The sequence below is a fragment of the Lithobates pipiens genome, unplaced genomic scaffold (genome assembly GCF_037356315.1).
Source record: "Lithobates pipiens isolate NorthernLeopardFrog02 unplaced genomic scaffold, aLitPip1_a1.2 Scaffold_27, whole genome shotgun sequence".
Taxonomy (NCBI): Eukaryota; Metazoa; Chordata; class Amphibia; order Anura; family Ranidae; genus Lithobates; species Lithobates pipiens.
Genome location: NW_027507788.1, coordinates 22554974 through 22580533, shown reverse-complemented (window position 1 = coordinate 22580533; position 25560 = coordinate 22554974). Strand labels below are relative to the sequence as shown.

General features: G+C 45.3%; 1 protein-coding gene across 1 annotated transcript; it reads left to right on the top strand.

Moving 5' to 3' along the window:
* Window positions 1-551: 551 nt before the first annotated feature.
* Window positions 552-19535, top strand: LOC143933652 (cornifelin homolog A-like). Its single transcript, XM_077456609.1, has 4 exons — window positions 552-697; window positions 7489-7597; window positions 12733-12869; window positions 16332-19535. The coding sequence occupies exons 2-4, from the start codon at window positions 7498-7500 to the stop codon at window positions 16419-16421; spliced, it is 327 nt and encodes a 108-aa protein (XP_077312735.1). The 5' UTR covers window positions 552-697; window positions 7489-7497; the 3' UTR covers window positions 16422-19535.
* The last annotated feature ends 6025 nt before the right edge of the window (window positions 19536-25560 follow it).

Below are 25560 nucleotides of genomic sequence, written 5' to 3'. Positions count from 1 at the left end.
CTCTGATTAATGTTCTCCTTGTATAGAAAGGAATCTCCCCTTTGGATTGGGTAATACTCAAACCACAAAATCAAAGTGGTAGAAAGAGTAAAGATGGGGGCCATGAATAAATAACTAAAAGGGTAATGAATGCAAAATGCTAGTGAGAAAAAAAGGAAAGAAGGATACAAAGGTCACATAGTCCAAAAGGACATGAAAGAAAAAATAAATAAATGAAAGGTAGAAAAGCAATGGAGCAAAAAAAAAAAAAAAATAGTAAAAAAAATGAGAAAAACAGGCAAAAATTCATTTAAAACAGAGAATGAATTGGAAGAAGGGGGCAAAACATAATTTAAAATTGGGAAATGTGTACTAGATGCTAAGCTAGGAAGTCCTAAATTTATTATTGGCTTGGAAAGCAGAAAGTCAGTTTCCAGAGTCTACCTTTGTTGCTAGCAACATGTATCCCCAACAAACAGCAGGGGTTGGGGTAGGCAGGCGGGGCAGAGAGGTAGCAGTTGGGATGGGAGCAGCACCTTGTAGGTGATACAGAGATTATTAAGGTAACTGTTACATGATGCTAAGGGAGGTGTTGGAAACCCAGGGTCAGGTTACCTGCTGTATCCTCCCAGATTTGGCTCAGTGGTACTGTATAAATACCTAACTCAAGGCAGACTTGACATTCAGCATCTTTATTCAGGATATCGCTGCAGCACAAGTAAGTTTCAGCAATGGTGTCTTTTCTCATCATTTCTTTCTGTCTGAGGCTGATTTCTGTAATTCTGGATGGGCGCTGAACTATAAAACAGATAGATAAGAACAACACAGATATTATATTATTATTATTATTATTATTAATAATAATAATAATAATAATAATAATAATAAAATATGTGTATATATAAATGCATTTTAAACTGCAGTTTATTTAAGTGGCGTCGCATCTCATTAACAGACATATAAATCTATTTTGGCAAAGCTGGAGCCTATTTGGTACAAATGTCAATTTAAACTTAACTTAGTGGTGCATGCAGCCAACTCATCTTTATTCAACCTCTTTTGGGTTTTTAAGAGCCAACTGCTGTGCAATTGAATAATTGTAGAATGAACTTGCAAGCTTACTTTGGCCAAGCACACATACTCATGCAAAAGCCTGACCTCTGCTATGCCAGCATTTTTCACATATTAATAATATAAATGCCGTTTAGACTCCTCAAGTTTAGCACTTTTGTTTTTCTGGCTAAAGTCCTTTAAGCCCTTTCTGCTCATATGAGCTACCTTCTCAATGCAAATGCACCAAGAGAGAGACACTCCATGGGGATTTGGAATGTGGTGGTCCACAGAGGTCCAAAGGGTTTGGCCACAAGGAGTGGGTTAAGGGCTCATGGGGCAACTTGGGGTGTCCACTGGAAAAGAAAATAGGGAGGCAGGAGAGCCCTTTTAGTGTAGCGAGCAATTTAAATATAGCAGTTAAAGAGGAAGTAAACCCTGATGAGTTTACTTCCTCTTTCATTCCCTGCAAAGGTAAAGCATAATGGACTACTATGCATCGCATTTTGCCCGTCGGATTTTGTCCGTCAGATCTTGTCCGAAATTGTTGCATACACACGGTCGGGCCAAGTTGGCGAAAAATCCGATCTTTCAGAACGTGATGACGTAATTTTCGTTACGATGGGACTACATTCAGGCTAGTAGCCAATAGCTTTGATGTAGGAATTTGATCTGAGCATGCGTGGCACTTGGTCCGATCAAAATTCTCTACACATGATCGGAGTATGTCCGACCAGCCCAGTTGGTCGGGAAATATTTCCAACATGTTGGAAAATTGGGTCTGACGGGGATTCGGACAGAATCAATCCGATGCATACTACACACAGTCGGATTATCTGACGACACGGTCCGATAAGACGCATTTCGACCGATTCTCTGACTGTGTGTACGCGGCATTAGACTGGTAGCAGTGACGACTTTAGCATATTAGATTTCTAGTTATTCTGTCCTAGTGACAGTGGTCACACTGACAAATAGTAAGGGTGAATCTCCTCAATAGAGAATCAATGGCAAACTTATAGAAGTTGTATCCTTGCCAAGCTCTATCCTAAACTAGAAAAACAAAGAAATATGTAAGCTATGATTGAGGACTTTTTCTTCTAAGCCCTTGTACACACGGTCAGACATTCCAACAACAAAATCCATCAGATTTTGTCCGAAACTTGTGTTGCATACACACGGTCAGACAAAGTTGTTGGAAAATCCAATCGTACGTAACGTGATGACGTTATTTCGTTACGACGGGACTACGTTCAGGCTAGTAGCCAATAGCTTTGGTCTAGGAATTTGATCTGAGCATGCGTGGCACTTTGTCCGATCGGAATTCTCTACACACAATCGGACAAAGTCCGATCGGATCATGTTGCCAGAAAGTTTTATAGCCCAGCTCTAAAACTTTATCCGTCGGATATTCCGATGGAAACAGTCTGATGGAGCCCACACACGGTCAGATTATCCGACAACACGGTCCGATCGGACATTTTCCGTCAGAATGTCCGACCGTTTGTACAAGGGCTTAGGCTCGGTTCACACAGGGGTAGCCCGACTTACAGCGCGACTTTGCAAGGCGATTTGGAGGCGTCTTTAAGTAACTTACAGTTACTTAAAGTTGCCTCCAGGACAGGCGACTTTGGTTGTGGCCAATCAGAGAATAATCAGCTCTGGGAGGGAGGGGTTTGCCTGGGTAAACTAATTTCTTTTCCTGTAAGGTCGCTTCAATATAGATGGAGATCCAACTTGGAGGCAACTTCCATTGAATTCTATGGGTACAAGTCGCTTAGAAGTCGCCTTGAAGAAGTACAGGAAGTGCCGGTTCACACTACAGCGACTTGGGATCCGATTTATCAGACCTCAAGTTACCCCGAGTCGCTGGACATTAGAAAATCCATTGAAGTGAATGAGAACTGTCTTAATGCACACTACTAAAGTCGCTCCGACTTCATAAAAGGTTCCTGTACTACTTCAAGGCGACTTCTAGGCAGCCTGTACATTTTTCTTATGACAGGTGCACTTTCTAAAATCCTCTATTCAGTCCCATTCTACTATTTACAGAGAGGGAAAGAGCTTTTTTTCAGGCTGTCAGGGTTGTTGACGTGGGTCGGTAGTAACAGCAAACTGTAGATTTTAGAAATAACATTTTGATGAATGTGCAGACAGTGACTCCCACTTATCTCTAGAGACCTGATATAATAACAGCTCTTCTCGGAATATTCGATGAACCTGGAAATAACTGATGTGATGTTGTGACCTTTCTCAGGGGACCTCCAGCTGTTCCAATCTTGAGGCTTAGCTTTTGCATAGGTTGACATCACAAACTGATTTTATTATTTTATAGTTACTTATATAGCACCATCAATTTATGCAGTGCTTTACATATACATTCACATGAGTCCCTACAGTCAAGGAGCTTACAATCTAAGGTCCCTAACTCACATTCATACATACTAAGGACAATTTAGACAGGATACAATTAACCAACCAGCATGTCTTTGGAGTGTGGGAGGAAACCGATGCAGGCACAGGAAGAACATGCAAACTCCAGGCAGGTAGTGTCGTGGTTGGGATACGAACCAGCAACCCTTCCTACTGCTAGGTGAGAGTGCTAACCACTACACCACTGTGCTGCCCTGGTTACCTTGGGCCTTGTGTATAAAAAGTGTTCTAAGTGTTGTTCTTGCCTGTAGCAACCAGTTGGGTCCCCCTTCAGACTCTATGCCTCTACTGGAAAAATAACAGCTGGAATTTGAATGGGTACTGGCAGGCAGGGGCGGACTGACCATTGGGCCACTTGGGCACTGCCTGAGGGCTCCATGCCACTAGGGGGCCCCATCAGGGTTGCCAGCCTCAGTAAAACCAGGGACAGTATGTAAAAATTTGTGTTTTTTTTTTTTTACATCTGTCTCTGAAATGTCCCTTACCGACATCCTTTTGGTCTAAGAATCCTGAGATTATAGCTGCCCCACCTTTCCAGTACCTTCTCAGCCAATAGAAACATGTCTGTGTATACTGTGTGATTGTATACTGTGTGTGTGTGTTTGTGTCTACTGTGTGGCCCCATAATCTCTGATTGCCTGGGGGCCCCATGAGTTGTCAGTCCACCTCTGCTGGCAGGGCTGCTGTTAGAAATCAAGGGGCCCCATACAGCCTATCTGACAGGGCCCCCCTACCAGAAGTGACTGAGGTAATTGATTTTATCAGTCCCTTTCTTTGCAGCCTCAGTTGCAAAGATAAACGAATTGGAAGCGCTCTGAGGCTTCTTGCTCATTCACAATGGAAGCATAGTAAACATGTGATGAAGGACACAGGAGTTCAGTGTCTATTCAGTGATGAATAGACACAGGAGTGATTGGTACCTATCACTCATTGTGTTCTCTCAGGAAAGGAAGGGATACCTTTACTGGTCCCTTCCCCTGCTCTCCATCCATAAACATCCCCCTTTAGCTGCTGGCAGGAGTGGAGAGGAGGGAAAGTCAGTATCGCTCAGGGGGAAAATGGCACACAGGGGTGCCCGGACAGCAGATGGAAGGGGTGCATGTGCTAGAACCACTCCCCTGTAGTGCAGCCAGAGGGGTAGCTGACAGTGTTGCTGGGGAAGGCAGAAGATGATTGGTGTCTGCAATAATACAGTACAGCTAGCCCTCCTGCTCAGCAGATGACTGGGCCCCCTCTTGAACTGACGGGGCCCAGGCCCAGTACAGGAGGGCTGGCTGTACTGCCTTATTAGTGGCCCTGGGTTATGGTTGCCACTTTTTCTTCAAGTCAAACCCAAATACTTCAGCATCACACAGCAATTTTCATAGTATGCATAGATGTTGCTATTAAATCCAATGAAGTTAATCACAAGAGTCCCCCTTTACATCAGAGTCCACAGAGTTCCCCCTTTACATCAGAGTTCACAGAGTTCCCCTTTACATCAGAGTCCACAGAGTTCACCTTTTACATCAGAGTCCACAGAGTTCCCCCTTTACATCAGAGTCCACAGAGTTCCTCCTTTACATCAGAGTCCACAGACATTTGAACTCCCAAAGTTCTCTTTCACTGTAAGGGGGGACTCTGCAGACTCTGATGTAAGGGAGAACTCTGGGAACTCTAACATAAGGGATGCTCTGGTGTAAATGAAGACTCTGATGTAAGGGGGGAGCTCTGATGTAATGAGTGCTCTGAGAACCCTGATTTACCTTAGCGTACTCACTTAGAGGCAGGAGAGAGAAGGGGGGAGACCTAGTCCGGTCTGAATAATGTGTCCAGGTCTCAGACAGTCTGAAACCCGGACGCATGATTCCAAACCCGAACTGTCCGGGTGAATCCCGAACAGGTGGTAACCCTACCCTGGGTACTGGGGCAAGAGTACAAGTTTCCTTTAGAACTCATCTGCAAAAGCATTTAGGAAGCAAGAACTGTTTTGTCTGAAATCCCAACCGGACACAGGTACAGCCTTTGACACACTGGTCCTGCTCTCAAATGCCAAGGGTACTAGATAGCCAGGCCAGTGCTTACATTTATTTAAGCTCCACTACAGACTTCAGAAGAAAATAACATTTTTATCAAATAGAAAATAATAAATGAAGCCAATTTCGGGTCTTCTTGGGTAGTTATTGGCAAATTGTGAACTTGTGCTTTGCCCATGCATATTTTAATGCCAGCTCTGCCAGCTAATTATGCTTTCCCATTCCAATGTCACATAGGCTTGAAAACTGCTCACCTCTTTGGAATTCAATCAATGCAGAGCGAGTATGTCCTGCTATTTGAGCATTAATTGAATGTGGCCTGTAAATACTAGACATGTGCATACTGAAATATTTTGTTTCGGAATTTCGGTTTCATCCGCAAATTTTTTTTATTTAGTTACTCCCGAAAATTCGTTTTTATTTCTTTCGTTTTGTTAAAAAATACATTCGTTTGAAAATCCAAATTAATTAAAGTCGAATCTGTCAATTGAAGTCTTAGCCCTTGTACACACGGTTGGAGAATCCGTCGGAATGTGTCCTATCGGACCGTGTTGTCGAATAATCTGACTGTGTGTGGTATGCATCGGACTGATTCCATCGGAATATCCGTCCGACCCAATTTTCCAACTTGTTGGAAATATTTTCCGACCAACTGGTCCGATAGGACATACTCCGATCATGTGTAGAGAATTTTGACCGGACCAAGTGCCACGCATGCTCAGATCAAATTCCTACATCAAAGCTATTGACTACTAGCCTGAACGTAGTCCCATCGTAACGAAATTACGTCATCATGTTCTGAATGATTGGATTTTTCGACAACTTAGTCCGACCGTGTGTATGCAACAGTTTCGGACAAGATCTGACGGACAAAATGAAATCAAATGAAAATGTCCGATGGAGCCTACACATGGTCGGAATTTCCAACAAAAAGCTCCCATCGAACATTTTCCGTATGAAAATCCAACTGTGTGTACGGGGGGGGAAAGGAGATTCGACGAAGCAGCTAAACTGTTCAACGCCGCAAACGTACATTTCCGGTCAAATGCTCCGCCCACAAGCTATAGTAGAATTCTAATATTGTCTGACTAGTAATAATCATTATTATGTTTTTAGCTGCTTCGTCGAATCTTCATGTCGAACGTTATTACCGCAGACTCAGTAGACACAGATCGCTATTTTTTGTCACCGTCATGTTGAATCTTCTATCTATATATCGAACTGTTTTCGCAATGATATGAAAATATAAAGGTGTACGGAAAAAAAAAAGCATTTATCTATTTTGGATCTTTCGGATTCTGTGCGTTCGTTATCGTTTTGTTAAAACTAACGTGAAAATCGGGTGAAAATGCATCCGGGCGATAACAAATGCACATGTTTAGTAAATGCACAGGGGCCATTTTCTGACTATTTTATCCACTAAAAAAAAGTATGAGCATCGGCAGGGGCCAGCGTTAAAGTCCTCTGCAGGTTATGTCTAGTAGATCTGTCCACTATTAGCCCTATTGTACACGCGGTCGGAGATTCCGACGGAATGTGTCCGATCGGAGCGTTTTTGTCGGATATTCCGACTGTGTGTGGTCTGCATCGGACTGTTTCCGTCGGAATATCCGTCGGACCAAATTTTCCAACTTGTCGGAAATATTTTCCGACAAAATGCTCCGATCGGACATACTCCGATCATGTGTAGAGAATTCCGATCGGACAAAGTGCCACGCATGCTCAGATCAAATTCCTACATCAAAGCTATTGGCTACTAGCCTGAACGTAGTCCCGTCGTAAACGTCATCACATTCTGAACGATCGGATTTTCCGACAACTTAGTCCGACCGTGTGTATGCAACAGTTTCGGACAAAATCCGTGTCGGACAAAATCTAACGGACAAAATCCAACGGATTTGGTTGTCGGAATCTCTGACCATGTGTACAAGGGCTTAAGGTGTATGAGGTTCAGTACATACTTACTGTGTCCCAGCCTGATTGATGATGTATTATTTCTGTTCTATTCAAGGTCACCACCATGTCTCATCCAGTGACCATGCAGCCCCAGGCAATGCAGGCCTATGCTACCAGCCAATGGAGCTCCGATATTATGAACTGCTGTGAAGACATGGGCATCTGTACGTATTAGAGGTTTTACAATGTACCTAAAAGGCCTATTAATGACTATCTATTCTTCCCTAAAGTTTACAAATTGTGATGAGGGAACAAATGGGCCTGATGCACGGAGATTTTCCTGTAGGCTCCAATCGCTAGACAAACCACTGTCACTGCAATACTTCACCCTCTGCACCAGTCTGAATTTGCTTTGTGTTGGCATTTAAGTCATTTTTACTACGGGTCATTAAAGAGGAACTTCAGTCTGCGCACATCATTTGTAATAAAAACATCTTTGCCATTCTGAAGCTTCCCTCCAACCACTTTGCATATTATTTTATATTTACTGGGATTCTGTACTTGCCAAATATGCTGCAGAAATCTCCCTCCACTGAGTCTGGCTGCAGCCATTTTAACTGTGGGCAGCTGAAGCAGCCACCTGTTCACTTCCTGGATTTACACAGACACACAGAAGCACACCTCCAGCTCTGCAGCTCTCATTGGCCCTCTTATGACTCATCCCCCCTCCCGTCCTGGCAAACACTCATGAGAGTGAGAAAGAGAGCTGTGCATGATGTCATTAGCCTAGGCTTTATACCAGACAAGAGGAAGTGGACTGTATAAGGTATTTACTGACAGAAAAAAAATGTTTTATTATCCAAAATTAAAACAAGGGCAGAAGATTTAATTGATGGAAAGATGAAAAAATGACTGAAGTTCCAATTTAATCTCCACTGTAATTGCTTGTATATACACTACATGTGGGCATGTTTAAGTTACCGTATTTATCGGCGTATATAACACGCAATGGCGTATAACACGCATGTTTAGGAGGGAATTTTAAGGGAAAAAAACTTTTAGGAGGGAAGTTTAAGGAAAAAAACTTACATTTAAATGCCCATCAATGCAGCCTTGTCAGTGTCCATCTGCAGCCTTGTCAGTGTCCATCTGCAGCCTTGTCAGTGTCATTTGCAGCCTTGTCATGCAGCCTTGTCAGTGTCTTTTTTTAGCTTTGTCATTTAAAAATGGCGTCGCCGAGATGCAGAGCTGGATGCCCTGCTTTCGGCCGTTCTAGGCAGCTTTCGGCCGCATTCGGCCCTTCTCGATGGCTTTTGGCTGCACTCGCCCGTTCTCGTCAGCTTTCGGGCCGCACTCGGCCATTCTTGGTGGCTTTTAGCCATTCTCGGTGGCTTTCGACAACACTCGGCCGTTCTCGGCGGCTTTCGGCCACACTCAGCCGTTCTCGGCAGCTTTCGGCCACAAGTCACCGAGAAGGGCCGAAAGCCGCCCACAGGCTCAAAATCAGCGGGGGATAGGCGTATAACACGCACCCACGATTTTCCCCTGATTTTAAGGGGAAAAAGGTGCTTGTTATGTGCCGATAAATACAGTAAGTTAATTTCAGTAGTAGTAGTTTGATCTTAGTTAAGCCATAGCTCCCAACTGTCCCTGACTTTGAGGGATTGTCCCTGATTTGGAACAATGTCCCTCTGTCCCTCTTTCCTCCTCATTTGTCCCTCATTTTGGTCTGATCTATATAGTTGTTATCTATCAAAAAGTTTTTCATAGTGCTAAACCTTTCATCTAATTTCTAAATTTCTAAATTGCTGCATTTGTAAATTCCAAAATAATTATTTTGTACAATTCTCCTTTAAGGGGGTGTGGCAGGGGGTGTGTCCTATGCCTACATACTTTTTGCTAATAGGTGTCCCTCATTCATATCTCAGAAAGTTGGGAGGTAAGGTTAAGCTGTGCCTCTTTCAGGTTTAAAGTGTAATGTGACCTGGAGCACAGAAAAGTGGTGCGCCTCCATCCCTAAGGCTCGGTTCACACAGGGGGCGACACGACTTGCCGCGCCGCGACCTGCCGCGACCTCAGCGGCGACTTGCAAACGACTTCTGCATAGAAGTCAATGCAAGTCGCCCGAGGTCGCCCAAAAGTAGTACAGGAACCTTTTTTCTAAGTCGGAGCGACTCGAGTCGCTCCTCTTAGAAAGGTTCCGTAGTACAGAACGGGGGCGACTTGTGAGGTCGCGGCGCGGCAAGTCGTGTCGCCCCCTGTGTGAACCGAGCCTAAAGCAATATATAGAAAATATCAAGACAGATAAGACAATGTAATATAGATAGAATATCTAAAATAGATAGGAATACCCATGGGTGCGTGACGGTCAATAGTAACACCCATAGTGGGTGTTACTGGTGTCTGAAAGAAAAATGAATGATAATATTAATAAGATAGATAATGTATTATTACGCACCCATGGGTATTCCTACCTGTTTATCGTTTGTGCCTCTTGTCCCAGCGGGTCATGTACCCACAGCTCCTGGGACAGACGTCCCCAATGACCTTCGTTTCCCGAAGTTACCATGCTTACTTGGAGATAATTTATAAGTAATGGGGCCATGTTTTGCCCCCAGAGAACAATTTGGCTGTTTATGCCATCTTATCAGTGTGTCTATAAATATATATGTTGGTATTCTGCTTTTTAGACATGTATTTTGCATCAATCCCTGAAGAAGTAAACAGAGAGGCACGAAACATGTTTTATTTTTTTATCTTTTTATGCAAACTGACAAAGACTTTACATCAAGTACTTTGTTCGTACTTTGGTTGAACAAGATGGACTTGTGTCTTCTTTCAACCTAACTAACTATGTAACTATGTATATCCCTGTTGCCCAGAGGTGGATAGAATTAGCGCCTTTATATGATTGGGTGCTCAAACTGAAGACAGCTTCCTTTACCTTAGGACCCCTTCACACTGTTGCAGGAACACTTGTATCATGGAAAATTGGCATTCATTTTGAATGGCACACCAATGCACTGTCACAGTAGCGTGTAAAGCAACTGCACTGCAGTTCGCCACAAAGCAAAAAAAAAAAATGGGTAAAATTATATTCCTGCAGGCACCGCTGTACCTCCCTCCCCGCCTATTTAAAGCTATGGAGTCTATCCTTAACACATTTGTTTGGGGCTCGTCTCGACACAAGTTGTCGTGGCGGGTCTTAAAATGTCCGTCAACCCTGGGGGGAGCCGCCCTGCCCGATCTCCAACTCTATTACATAGCCTCTCAACTATCCCACTTTTTTCACTTCAACCAAACGGACAGAGCCCGCTATACCACCCTAGTGTGTTCACGGGCCTCAGGCCCTTTGTTTCACCCTTTCCAACTGCTGTTTAGTAGCTCCCGCCTTCCGCCCCTCCCTAACGACGGACACCTCCTCCTCTCCCATCATTGTAGAATCTGGCAGCTTACTATGCGCCTTGGACAGGCCCCCTCTCCTCACTCTCACACACCTCTGTGGAATAATTCCGAGCTACCAGAACTGGCCCTTGTCCCGGATCCCGGGTTATGGGTGCATAAGGGTGTTATTTATCTGTCACAGGTGGTCTCCCATGGGGTGGTCAGATCCTTTCAGGCCCTCAAGGATACCTACGCCCTGCCCAACCACATGTTGTTTCGCTATCTCCAACTCCGACACGCGCTCCAAGCCCAGTTTACTGGGAGTATCCCAAGGGTTGAGACGCCAGCTGTGGTTGACCTGGTGCTGGGTGACGACCATCGGCAATTGATCTCGCGGCTGTACGCGTATCTGCTATCCCCCACTGCCCTGAGCGTGGCCTATCAGGTGCGCTCTTGGTGGGAGGGTGATTTGGGTGCGGTGTCGGACGCGGATTGGGATGAAGCTCTGGCGAATCACAGGCTCATGTCACCTAGGCTCCCGGACCGCCTTACCCACCTCTACATTCTGCACAGGTCCTATCTTACGCCTCAACGCATAGCTAAATACAGACCTGATTTCGACCCCAACTGTCCCCGTTGTGACTCCCCGACTGCATCCTTTTACCACCTATTGTGGGCCTGCCCGATCATACAGGGATACTGGGCGCAGGTGGTCCGATTTCTTCACGACCGCATGGGCTCCCCGGTGTCCCTGTCCCCTCGACAGTGTATACTGGGGCTCCTCTCTTTACCCGACAGTGAGAAATACCTCAACATTTTTTTACAGGAGACCTTGTTTTTGGCTAGGATGCAGATTGCTAGGACGTGGTTGAGAGGGCGTCCCCCCACGCTACAGCAATGGATTAGGGCGATCAATGACACGCTTCCCCTCAAGAAGCTGTTGTATGCTCATAGGGGTTGTCCCCATAAATACAACAAAATATGGGATAGATGGTTGGAGAATGCCTCTACCTGCAATGCTGTGACTTAGCTGACCTCTGTACTGTATGTCTTTATGTCTTTTCAAGGGACTATTCCCTACACTGTATACCCTTTAGGTTCCTCTGCTGATCACTGTATCACACATTTTTTGTTGCAAAACATTTTCGTATATTTACTGTACCTGTCTGTAAAATGCACAAGTTTGTTTGCGTAGTGCCTGTTGCATTGCGTTTTTGTGACTATATCCTGTTCATTATGCTCAATAAAATTGTCCTTTGAACCAAAAAAAAAAATTATATTCCTATATTCAAAGTTCAGTTTGAATTTGTGCATTGAAACTATAGGTGTGCGCAGCCTACTACATTAGGATGTGCACCCCAAAATTCAAGCACACGTGTCTTTCTATGCAGCCTCAGCTGCACTGGACAGTGAAGGAATGGGAAGTGCCCTATGCTGAGTGGATTCCTATTCATTCACGAACTGAAGCATAGTAAACAGTTTACTATGCTCCAGTTAGAAATGGACACAGTGAGTGAGTGTGTTCACTGTGTTAATTTAGAAAAGGAAGGTGGCCTGATACCAAGGTTTTGGCGAACATCAAAAGTATTGAGCATGAGAGAATGGGCCTTTAAAATCGACTGGGTAAGGTCCAAAAAAATACATTTATATTATTAAAAAGAGAATATACAAAAAAAAAACAAGTGGAGAAGCAAGGGCAGTAGGTGGAATTGGCACTGCACATAGTGATTAGGGTGTACCCAGGCACACCTGGCACACCCCCTGAGCACACCTATGATTGAAACAAAAAGTGGACCCCCCCCCAGCAGCTCCTGAAAAAGAAAGCAGCTCCTAATCCTATACTTGTCCGTCCCCCACAAACTCGCTAATCCAGTGTATGACACCACTCCACTTCCAGCTGAAATTAGCATTCTTGAGCCCACTTTCTTGGGCTCTTTTTTGACTTTCATTAACCCAAATGTATTCTCTCTTGCAGGCCTTTGCGGAACATTTGTCCCTTGCATTTTGGCATGCAGAATAGCCTCAGACTTCGGGGAGTGCTGCTGTTTGCCGATGTTAATGGGAACCTTACTGGCCTTGCGCACTGGTATCAGAGAACGATACCACATCCCAGTAAGGATTAGACTAAGTATAATGTGCAAAGTCATTTCTTCTGTTTTTACCATTAAAATGTATTTATTTTAAGAGAATGTATGTGGTTTTGTATATATTTTCTTTTTTATAGTCAGGATTAAAAAATTGAATTCCTAAAGCATAGCTGTAGATTTGTACAATTATTTAAATAATCTCATCCAATCCATTGTTGTCGGTGCCCCTATTGGCTGATTGACAACTGATTATTTGGCAACTGTAACTGTGACTGTCCACTCTTGCATTAAAGAGGGAATTCACTGTGAAAAAAAATAATTAAAAGCCAGCAGCTACAAATACTGCAGCTGCTGACTTTTAATAAATGGACACTCACCTGTCCCGGGTTGCAGCGATGCCGGCAGCCGAGGTTGATCGATCGCTCAGCTCTTGGCTGCTGCCGCCACCATTCTAGGTGAGGGAATCAGGAAGTGAAGCAAATCGGCTTCACTTCCCGGTTCCCTACTGCGCATGCGCGAGTCACGCAGCGCAATAGGAATTGTCTGCGCTGTCTCTGGGACCCGTGTGTGTCCCAACAGACAGCGCGCTGGGACAGGAAGAGGCATAGACTCCCGTGGGAGTCTATGCCCAGAAGTGGGTGCAAATACCTGTCTTAGACAGGTATCCGCACCCCCCTATACCCTGAAAGGTGCCAACTGTGACACCGGAGGGGGGAGGGTTCCGATGAGCGGAAGTTCCACTTTAGGGTGGAACCCCGCTTTTTAAGCAGTAATCAAAATGTTGGGGGGGGGTGGAACACCAATGTGATAATGCTATTGACAAACTGAACCATGTACTGTGCATCCAGAGAATATTCACAGGGCTTCACTTTTTCCACATTTTGTTATATTACAGCCTTATTTCAAAATGAATTAAATTCATTATTTTCCTCAAAATGCTGCAAACAATACCCCAGGACACTCAAAATTGAGCTCAGGTGCATCCTGTTTCCATTGATCATCCTTTAAGTACAAGTAAACTCCCCTATCGTTTTCAGCCAAGGAAGCTGCCATCTTTGCCTCTGTTTAATCTTTAACTGCTATGGTGCTGCACATGTGATTCGTTATGACACCAGCCATTGGATGGTTTGATAGTTTGGCTGAGAGCACAGCCAATGTGCAGTTAGCATTCCCAGCATGCCTTTTTTTTTAACTGTTTAAATAGATGGATTTACTTCCACTTTAAGATGATTCTACAATTTGATTGGAGTCCACCTGTGGTAAATTCAGTTGATTGGACATGATTTAGAAATGCACACACCTGCCTATATAAGGTCCCATGGTTAACAGTGCATGTCAGAGCACACACCAAGCCATGAAGTCCAAGGAATTGTCTGTAGACCTCCAAGACGGGATAGTATTGAGGCACAGATCTGGGGAAGTATACATAAATATTTATGCAGCATTGAAGGTCCCAATGAGCACAGTGGCCTCCATCATCCGTAAAATGGAAGAAGTTTGCAACCACCAGGACTCTTCCTAGAGTGGGCCGCCCTGGCCAAACTGAGCGATCGGGGGAGAAGGTCCTTAGTCAGGGAGGTGACCAAGAACCCAGTGGTCACTCTGACAGAGCTCCAGCATTTCTCTGTGGAGAGAGAAAAACATTTCAGAAGAACAACAATCTCTGCAGAACTCCACCAATCAGGCCTGTATGGTCGAGTGTCCAGATGGAAGTCACTCCTCAGTAAAAGGCACTTGACAGCCCACAGGGAGTTTGCTAAAAGACACCTGAGGGACTCTCAGACCGTGAGGAACAACATTTTCTGGTCTGATCAAACAAAGATTGAACTCTTTGACCTGAATGACAAGCGTCATGTCTGGAGGAAACCAGGTACCGCTCATCACCTGGCCAATACATCCCTACAGTAAAGCATGGTGGTGGTAGAATCATGCTGTAGGGATGTTTTTCAGTGGTAGGAACTGGGATACTAGTCGTGATCGAAGGAAAGATGAATGCAGCAATGTACAGAGACACCCCTGATGAGAACCTGCTCCAGAGGACTCTGGACCTCAGACTGGGCGAATTTTCAACTTCCAACAGGACAACAACCCTAAGCACACAGCCAAGATAACAAAGGAGTGGCTACGGGACAACTCTGTGAATGTCCTTGAGTGGCCCAGCCAGAGCCCAGACTTGAACCCAATTGAACATCTCTGGAAAGATCTCAAAATGGCTGTGCACTGACGCTCCCCATCCAGCCTGATGGAGCTTGAGAGGTCCTGCAAAGAAGAATGGGAGAAACTGCCCAAAAATAGGTGTGCCAAGCTTGTAGCATCATACTCAAAAAACCTGAGACTGTATTTGGTGCCAAAGGTACTTCAGCAAAGTATAGAGTGGGCAGGAAGCTGGGCAGGGAACCTGATGAGACCCACCATCTCTTCTCCCTGACAGGATAAGGGGAGGCAAGCGGGGGAAACCCCTGGCAGCCCAAAGCTCACCTTTCTCCTGTCACAGCGCCGCAGAATTCTCTGCTGGGCTGAGCAGGGAAAAGAGCCGAAGTCACACTACACTAATGGGGTGCTTGACAGCACCTTGATGATGTCACCCCACTGGCGGGTGGCACCCGGATGCGGGCTGCCCGCACCCCGATAGCGATACAACTGTGCTGAATTTAAGATCCGAGCCTTGATTCCGGGGGGGGGGGCACTTGACCCCCCCCTTGCCCCTACCTGCGGACGCCCATGTTTCTATGCCTGTAATTTGATTATTCTGTATATTTTCTTGACCTACTTGCATACTTCATATATGCCAACTGATTTGTTTCACATGTTCTTCTTTGTGTAAACTAAAATCAACATGAACATTCATTGCATTTTTTGTTGTCTATAACATATAAAACACTTCACCAGGATCTCCTGAGGAAGCTTTGCAGAGCGAAACATGTTGAGAGTGGTAGTGTCTGTTCAATATGCTTTATTAGAACAAGTGATTTTTGATATGAATGTAAAACTGTTCTCATTTTTTTTATCTTTCTAATAAAAATATTTTCTTTATTTTTTTATGTTGTAATTAGTGATGTTCTATTTACACCTTTAAAGTCCCGAGGTTTGTTACCTCTTGTTCCTCCATTTTTCTGTTCATTCATATATTGGGATGCAGTGTTTCATTTGATCTCTCTGTCTTACCCTGTTTAAAAATGAAATTTGCAAAGATTTCAAACAAACTTGTCATGTTGTCATTATGGGGTATTATTTGTAGAATTTTGAGGGAAATAATGAATGTAATCCATTTTGCAACAAGGCTGTAGCATAACAAAATGTGGAAAAACTGAAGCACTGTGAATACTTTCCAGATGCACTGTATGTTATTTTATTTTTTTTACCACAGTTACACTGTAAATTAGCAAGCAGCCTCATTCTTTAATAATTCTTCATACATCTATCCTTTTCAAAATAATTCACAATGTCTGAGTGTTATCTCTAAGTTATCTCTGTTTTCTTCCTACAGGGAAGTATCTGTGATGACTGGGTGCGCCTTGTATGTTGTGGACCATGCGCCATCTGTCAGATGGCCCGTGAGCTGAAGGCCAGGAAATGATGAACCTCTAGTATGATGGTGTCATGGCGAGCATCTATGGAAATCCCAGTGAAGGGGGAGAGGTTACCAAGCGTGTCACCACTGACCCCACCTTCCCAACCAGCATCTGACAGCGCTACAGGAAGAATTTTGATTTTGCATGGACATTACAGTACTAAAAAAGTTAAAAATGTGAAAGCATTTACAGCCAAGTTGAAAACCGAATTTTAAATTATATATTTATTTTCCCTTAATGTCTTTATAAAATGCTGTAACATTTTGGGATGTGCACCTCTGTGGTATATTACCCCCCCCCCCCCCGGTTTCTTATATCAATCTGAGAAAAACGCTAATATTTTGCTTAGGGCTCCCTAATGCGCATAGTGCAATCGGCATCCCAAAACACACCTGTACTATTTTTTGGCAATGCAGCACAAGGCATACAACATTCACACATGTGAGGTTCACCAAAGCGTAGGTGGATTTTTTGCGTTGGGATGCCATTAAAAATGAATACCAATGCACTAAGGTTGGGTTCACACTGCAGCATGGAGCGGCTCACAGCGGAGGTCCGGTGTGTCCCCGTTCACCATTTCAGGTCTGATTTCAGCCCGAATTTTTAGCTGAATTCAGACTTGAAACGGACCAGAAGACGCACAGGACCACGGTGCAATTCACACCAGAGTCGATTCGGAGATGTGTGAACCGGCTCCATAGGGAGCTGGACACAATCTTCTGCCATGCACAGTGGATGAGCCAGGGGCGGACTGACAACTCATGGGGCCCCCGGGCAATAGGAGATTATGGGGCCCCCAGGCAATAGGAGATTATGGGGCCCCCAGACAATCAGAGATTATGGGGCCACACAGTATACACAAACACACACACACAGTATACAATCACACAGTATACACAGACATGTTTCTATTGGCTAAGAAGGTACTGGAGGGGTGGGGCAGCTATAATCTCTGGATTTTTAGACCAAAATGATGTCGGTAAGGGACATTTCAGAGACAGATGTATAAAAAACTTTTTACATACTCTCCCTGGTTTTACTGAGGCTGGCAACTCTGATGGGGCCCCCTAGTGGCATGGGGCCCTCGGGCAGTGCCCGAGTGGCCCAATGGTCAGTCCGCCCCTGGGATGAGCGGAAACCCACATCTTATTCGCATAAATGTGAACCCAGCCTAATACCTTTGCAAAAACATAGATGTTAGCACAAATTAGTGTTGAGTGGGCTATAAATCAATCTAGCAATAGCTGCACTCTTTTGCAGCTGAATTTTAATGTACTTCATCTATCTAAATGCTGGTATAACACCTTTATATGATGTTTTGTCAATGGAAATATACGAAACTGGTATGTGGTTTAAGCTGTCAGCATCCATAGTAAACTGAATATCAAGTTATCAAGGGGTAAAATTGGCCTTCAAAAGGATATGTAAAAGGGCAACAGCCAACAATAACCAAAAAATTCACTTCACTGTTTGCTCTACACCAGCCATTCTCAACCAGATTTCCATGGAACCCTCCAGAGGTAGCTAGAGGTTCCTTGAGCTGTAACTGGTTGCCTGCATGGTTTCAGATCCAATGCCATTTGGCAAAGCCAGCAGCATTACCACAATGATCTTTTTGGATACCTGTAAGATTGGCATTCTGAAAACCATGGGTTACATTCATGGGCGTCCGGAGAACTTTTTTTTTTGGGGGGGGGGGAATCATTTTAGGGTCACCAATGCACCACCCCTTTTTAACAATGTCATTATCACATTAGCATGGTCAGAGACTACAGACGTAATACAGTCCCTAGGATAAGTAATGGATAATGACCAACAGGCCCTCTTACCAGACCCAGCAAAACTACAGCAGTGATCCCTCCGGCTGGAAGATTGCTCACTCTGGGTTCCCCGGGGGCGACTATGGTCAGTAGTGTAGCATGTCTGTACCCTGGCAGTGGCTCAGTCTTTCTCTCTCTGGTGGTGCTGGGCAGTGTGTCTCTCTCTCGCTCTCTGGTGGTGCTGGGCAGCATGGCACACTCTCTGGTGGCACTGGGCAGCGTGACTCTCTCTCTGGCTTCCGCCGAGCACACTCCTCATTCTTTGTCCTGTAGCACTCTCTCCCTCAGCTTTTTTCCAGGCTGCAGTCTCTCAATCTCTCTTGATTGAGCTGTAGCCTCCTCCCTGTGGAAAATGGGGCCGCCAATCTTTGTGACTACATGTCCCATGATGCTCTCCTCTCCTAGTCTACTTTGATTGGCCCCCAGTTATGGCCAATGGGGAAGGAACGGAGCGGGCAGGAAGCTGGGCGGGGAACCTGGTAAGAGCCGCTGTCTCTTCTCCCTGACAGGAAAAAGGGCGGCTGAGCGGGGGTGACCTCTGACAACCCACAGCTCGCCTTTCTCCTGCCACAGCGCCGCCGAGTTCTCTGCTGGACCAAGCAGGGAAAAGAGCCTGCAGTCACATTACACTGGTGGGGAGGGGGGGCTTGACAGCACCTTAATGGTGTGGCACCCGGGTACAGGCTGCCCGCACCCCCATAGTGACACCACTGTGCTGAATTTAACAGTGCTGATCCGATCCCTGATTCACACTTGACCCCTCTTGCCCCTACCTGCAGACGCCCATGGTTATATTCTTTCCACTTACCACCAATGTAAGGTACATTTTACCCAATGACCCTTCATGAATTGGTTTTAGTAGAAAATTATTTTGGGGGATAGTAAGTTCTTAGGGGTATACCAAATGGTATACAAATTCATATTTTAGCAGTTAATTTTTTTTGGGATAGAATGACATTCTCTCTTTCACATTGATGTATATGACCAATAGTTATTAATGCGTATTCTACACTAAAGCATCCTTCCAAAATAATAAATGGCATACAAAGATAATGTGGTGTTGCTCATGTCAACAAAATCAGATGCTTCCCTCCGTTTTATTCTCTAGGAGAAGGAAAGTTCCATTCTGCTTGCTGTGGGTACCACCAATTATATGCAAATGTTTAAACTGGTGTGTATAATTCTTTCATAACACCTACCTGTACAGAGATTATTAGTTAGATATTTAGAGTTTTCCTTAAGCTGCATAGATGTCTATTTTTTTATGATGAAAATAAAGTTATTACCAATAGAATTTAATTTATACTGTTTTGTACAATTCACTCCACCTACAGGACTAGACAAATCCACACTGACCATCAATTTAAGTGGAACTATAGGCAAAACATTTTGGATAGAGAAGGGGAGGGTTATAAACCCCCCCCCCCCTTTTTTTTTAGCGGCATTAAGGAGGTGGATTAAGAGGCACTTTTTATATCAACGCCTCAACATCGGAGTGAGGTGAAGTAAGAACTGTGTCGGATCGTCTGCAAGTGAAATGTCTGTCAGTCTGAAAACCATTTGCCGAATAGCATCCCAGAAGGGGCGGACAAGGGAGCATGTCCAAAATACATGTAGTAGTGAACCGTCACATTGTTGACATTGCTAGCAGGTGGAGGGAACTGAAGGGTAAATCTTATGTAAGAGCATGGGTACTCTATACCAGTGGGTCAGGACCTTAAACCCCACTTCCTGGAACCTACTCGCAATTGAGGAGTGGTGTGCAAAATACAAAATACGTTCTCTCTGATCTTTTGGGAAGGCCGACTCATGTCGCTTTCCCACTTCTGTAGATAGGGAGGTATAAATCTGTCCTGGGGTTGAATCAGTATCCCCTACATTAATGACATAAGATGGCGAAGAGGAGCAGAATCTAGGTAGAGCCTCTCAAAAGCAGACGCGGAGTAGCTACAGGGGGACACAAAATGCAAGGAGATGAGAAAATGTCTAATCTGTGTTGCTCGCCACCTATCTAGAGGGGACGACTATCTTGAATTTCCTCAATAGTGCACCATCGACCATCATGAAGAAAGTCATGGGATCTATATCTGTTGATCAAGAGAAATTCCCTAAACCTCCTACCCCACAGACTAGAAGGAAACTCCTGGGCACCAATAACCAGTGACAAAGGTGAAGGAGTGTGGGGGGACCATCATGACGCAACCCATTTTGGCTACTACCCACAGAGTAGTCCCAATCAAAGGGTGGGATTTCAGGGGCACCGGCAGGGTAGAAGTCTGCCACAACAAAGTTGAAAGCGGAAAGGGGGACATTGCCTGTTCCACCCCCACCCATTCCTTCTCTGAGAAATACTTGGTCCAGTCTAGGGCTCTGGTTAAATGCATAGTAATATTTAAATGGGTCTGGGAACCCTATGCCGCCCTGGTTTTTTGGTAGGGTCAGGATACGATGAGACAGTCTTTTTGATTTGTAGCCCCAGAGGATGTTCAAAAACTCCCCACGGACCGACTGTAGAAAGTGACTTGGGACCGCTATTGGTAATGTTTGGAGGCGGTACAATAATTTTGACAAACCAGCCATCTTTAAAATGCTAATAAAATAGAACCAATTCCCCCACCAGCGGGGTTTTTAGGCATCAGTAAACAATGAACGTAGCATGTCAGAAATAATATAAAAAAAATATTTTATTGTATGGTAAAAATATGAGCTTCACCTAGGTATTTAAAACAAAGGATAGAGCCAAGCTCTTGTATACAGAAAATACAATGATATCAATGGGCATACACTAAGCAGACTTAACTATAAATATACTGTATAAAATTAGTAACAGCAAAAAAATAGTTCTAACGCGTTTCAACCACTAGGGTCTTCTTCAGAGATAGTCTGTTGGTAGAAAGACAAAAAAACGTAATAACTCTATCAAGTAATATTTGTATTAAAAATATTCTAAGTTTATTAATGTGGTTTACCCAAGGGTGTATTTCCGAAAGATTCACGTAAATTGTAATGCTTAATGGTGGAGTTTACCCAGGTTCATGCTTCAGTGTCCCTCACATATTACAAGAGGTACATGGTCCATACGTCTTGCCACAGAGTCAAGCGGAGGGGCTGGGATCGGAGGCCCGAAAACGCGGCTCACGAGCGGTCACACGAAAGCCCTACGCCCCACAGAAGTTGTAGGAAGTAGGTGCAAATGTAGGCAGCCGGCCCGTATGGTAAGCCACGCCTGTGATAAAAAATCATTTATAGGGGTGAGCAGCACCCTCCCCGCTCTTGTCAGCAGTGTGTTCTTTCCAATATCTTTAAAATGCTATTCCTACCAAGCCAGGAGAAAGAATTCCTGTGCCAATGCTGGAGATCTAGGCGTAGAAATTCTCCTGAAAAACTTCAGACAGTGAGGGGGTAAGATAAACGCCCAGATATTTGATTTTGTGGCGAGCCCAAGAGAAGGCAAAATTATGTTGTATGTTACTGAGAGTCTCCTTAGGTAAATTTATGTTCAAAGCTTCAGATTTGTGCACATTAATTTTATAATTAGAAAGAGCAGAGTACGTTCTAAGTACCTGCAATAAATTGGGCATGGAAGTCTCAGGACTTGTTATAAAAAATAATAAATCATCGGCGTATGCCACAACTTTATGATGTGCGTTGCCTGCGCCAATGCCTTTTATATTTGGATTATGCCTAATGTGCGCTAGCAGGGGTTCTAGTACCAATACGAATATCAAGGGTGACAACGGGCAACCCTGTCTCATCCCATTGCTCAAAGAAAAGGGGGAGGAAATTGATTCAATGGCCTGGACTGGCCTGCTGAGGGATGGGAATAGATTGCCTCTATCCATTGACGCATATGGGGACCCAAGCCAAGGTACCGCAGCGTGCGTTTCAAAAAAAGCCAGGTTTTCTCCACGTCAGCTGAAATCAGCAACATTGAACTTTTCCTGGAACGGGCCAAATGGATAAGATTCAAGGCCCTACTCGTGTCATGTCTGGCTTCTTTGGTTGGGACAAATCCTACTTAATCATAATGAACTAACTTGGGGACAAAAGAGATCAGGAGGTTGGCTAGTATCTTGGAAAAGATCTTGAGGTCCGTGTTCAACAAAAATATTGGGCGGTAGTTCGCACGTCTGTCACATCTCTACCCTCTTTAGGAATCAGAACTATGTGAGCAAATAAGGAATGCCTAGGGAGTGGAGTCCCGTCTAGGAGGGAATTGTAAGCTTGTGCAAAGTGAGGCACCAGGTGCGTGGCATATGTATTATAATAAAGTAGAGGAAATCCATCTGTCCCATCATTTTTCACGTTTCCATTCCTTGAATGGCTTTGAGAACTCCTGGTTCTCTAATAGGGCCATCCATTTCTTCTCTCTCCTGTGGCGTCAACGTGGGAACACCTGAGGAGAGCAGATACTCGTCTATTATAGAGGTATGGGGACGAAAAGTTATGCTCTGTAAGCACAGGGGCCAAGTTGTAAAGTTTCTCATAGCGGCTGTGAAAGCAATTGGCAATCTCCTGTGATTTATAGATTTTTTGACCCGAAGGGGACGTCAGTGAGGGGATATAGGAACGTGCTGTGGTCTCTCATAATGCATGAGCCAAGGGTTTGCCAGGTATACCACCAAGTTCATAGAATAGTCTCCGCGAGTACATGAGTTTGGTTTTTGCTTTAGCCAATAAGAGGGAATTAAGAGAGTCGCATAAATTTAGTAGATCGGCGGCCACATTGCGAGCTAAACATAGTTTATGTTGCCTCTCCATGGCTCTATTATGCTCCAAGAGAGTCGACTTCTCATTGCCTGTCTTTCTTAACTTTAGCTCCCAATTTATTAATAACTCCCCTGGCTACACATTTGTGATACTCCCATATCATGCAGGGAGAGGTCACAGAAGCTTAGTTGGCGGCAAAGTATGCTTTAACCTCCTCCTCTACTAGTTTTGCATATTGTGGCTGTTAAATCAAACTTTCATTTAACCCCAAGACCCAGGTTGGTGAGGCCTGAGCCCCCAACATGAGAATCAGTAAGATCAGAACATGATCTGAAAAGGTTCGTACCCCAATACTGCTGGATGCCACTAGTGGAAGGGCTGATTGTTGTAGTAGAAAATAATCCAATCACTGTCACGTACCTGGTTAGAGAGCCCCAACGTGCAGGGAGCGGCGCCTCGTAAACCTCCGGCTCTCGAGCCCCTGGTGATGGAGACAGGGGTTCAGGAGCCCGGAGGACACAAGTGCCTAGCCGGATAGCAGATAGCGGATACAGCTGGAACAGATGGTAACTGGAACGGCAGGTGCACCCGGCGCTGGATGTCGGTCAAGGACTGCTGGACGGCTGGCACAAGTGGACCGGCAAGGTGGCAGAGACAACGGGTGCCGGACTTCGGGCAGACAGGCGTAGTCAATCAGGCTGGGTCGGTAACTATCTGGCAGCGGAGGTACAGAAGCGGGAGGCAGAGGCGTGGTCAGTCAGGCTGGGTCGGCAACTATCTGGCAGCGGAGGTACAAAGGCGGAAGGCAGAGGCGTAGTCAATCAGGCAAAAGGTCAAGGGCAGGCGGAATACAGGCAGAGTCCAGGAACAGGTCGGGTATAATATCAGGAACACAATCACAAACAAACAGCAGAAGTCTCAGGAACGCTGTAGACCGAACAGCGCCGAGGAGCAGGAGCTGTGGCCTTAAATAGTCTATTGGGCACCAGGATTGGTCGTACGGCCCGTTTGCGTACCCCCGCAGGTGGCCGTGGTTACGCTCGTGACCCCGCGCACGTCCATACGGTGCGAACGCCCGCTTGTGTCGACGCGCACCTGCGAACGTCTGTTGGAACCTGCGTGCACCCGCGCGTGTTTGTTCGCGTCAACCCGCGTCCGAGGGCGTCGGAGATCCCGTCGTACAGGAACCCTGCAGGTAAGTCTCTTCTGTACGATCGGGGTAGCGGAACGACCGTGACATTGCCCCCCCCCAAAGGGCAACCTCCGGATGCCCAACTGCGTCATCCTATCAGGATGGGACCTCTTAAAGGCTTGGACTAGTTTTGCAGCATGCAGGTTGGACTCTGGTTCCCACGAGTTCTCCTCAGGGCCGTAGCCCTTCCACTTAACCAAGAACTGGATCTGGTTCCGTCTCTTCCTGCAGTCCAGGATGGACTCGACCTCGTACTCCAGTTCCCCATCAATTGTCACGGGCTCAGGAGGATTGGTATTCCGGTCAACAAAGGGATCAGGAACCGCAGGCTTCAGTAGCGAGACATGAAAGACCGGGTGTATCCTAAATGACTCCGGGAGTTTCAGCTCAACGGCCACGTCATTTAGTTTCCTTACGATGGGAAATGGACCCACAAACCTCGGGCCCAGCTTCTTGGATGGGCAGGCTAGCTTCAAATTTAGTGTAGACAACCAGACCTGGTCCCCGACCTGGAGGTCAAGTTCCCCTCTTCTCCTCTAGTCAAAGGCCTCTTTATAGCATTTCTGGGTCTTCGCCAGGGTCTCTTGAAGAAGCTTGTTATTGTTCAAAAAAAAATTAAGGTCCTCCAGGACTGCAGGTACAGAACATTCGGGGAGACTACCGGACAAAAAGGACGGATGGAAACCAAAATTTGCAAAAAATGGTGACTGTTTAGTGGCAGAATGAGTAGAATTATTATAAGCAAACTCTGCAAGCGGTAAAAGTGATGCCCAATCATCCTGAGAGAAAGAGGAGAAACAACGCAGATATTGCTCTAACGTCTGGTTGGTTCGCTCGGTCTGGCCATTGGTTTGAGGGTGATAGGCCGAGGAGAGACGAAGCTCAATCTTCAGAGCTTCACAGAGAGCTTTCCAGAACCTGGACGTAAATTGTACTCCTCTGTCAGAGGTAATGTCAGCAGGAACACCGTGGAGCCTTACTACTTCCTTAATAAAGGCCCTGGCCGTTTCTGTGGCCGACGGGGTCCCCCTCATCGGTATGAAGTGGGCCATCTTGGTAAACCTGTCTACCACTACCAGGATAGAGGAGAAGCCTTCAGAGAGGGGCAGATCCACTATAAAGTCCATAGATATCATCTTCCATGGTCTGTCCGGGATGGGTAAAGGTCTCAACAAGCCCCAAGCCCCTAATTTGCTACCTTTATTCCTGATGCAGGTGGTGCATGCCTCCACATATTCCCTGCAATGCTTCCTCATCTGGGGCCACCAGAACGTGCGCTGGAGCAAGTCCGTGGTCTTGAACACCCCAAAATGACCGGCCAATGGATGGTCGTGACAGGAACTGAGGACCGCCGTACGTATCTCTTGGGGGACGAAGATTCGGTCCAGATGCCAGAGAAGTCCGTCCTTGGAGGTTAAGGAG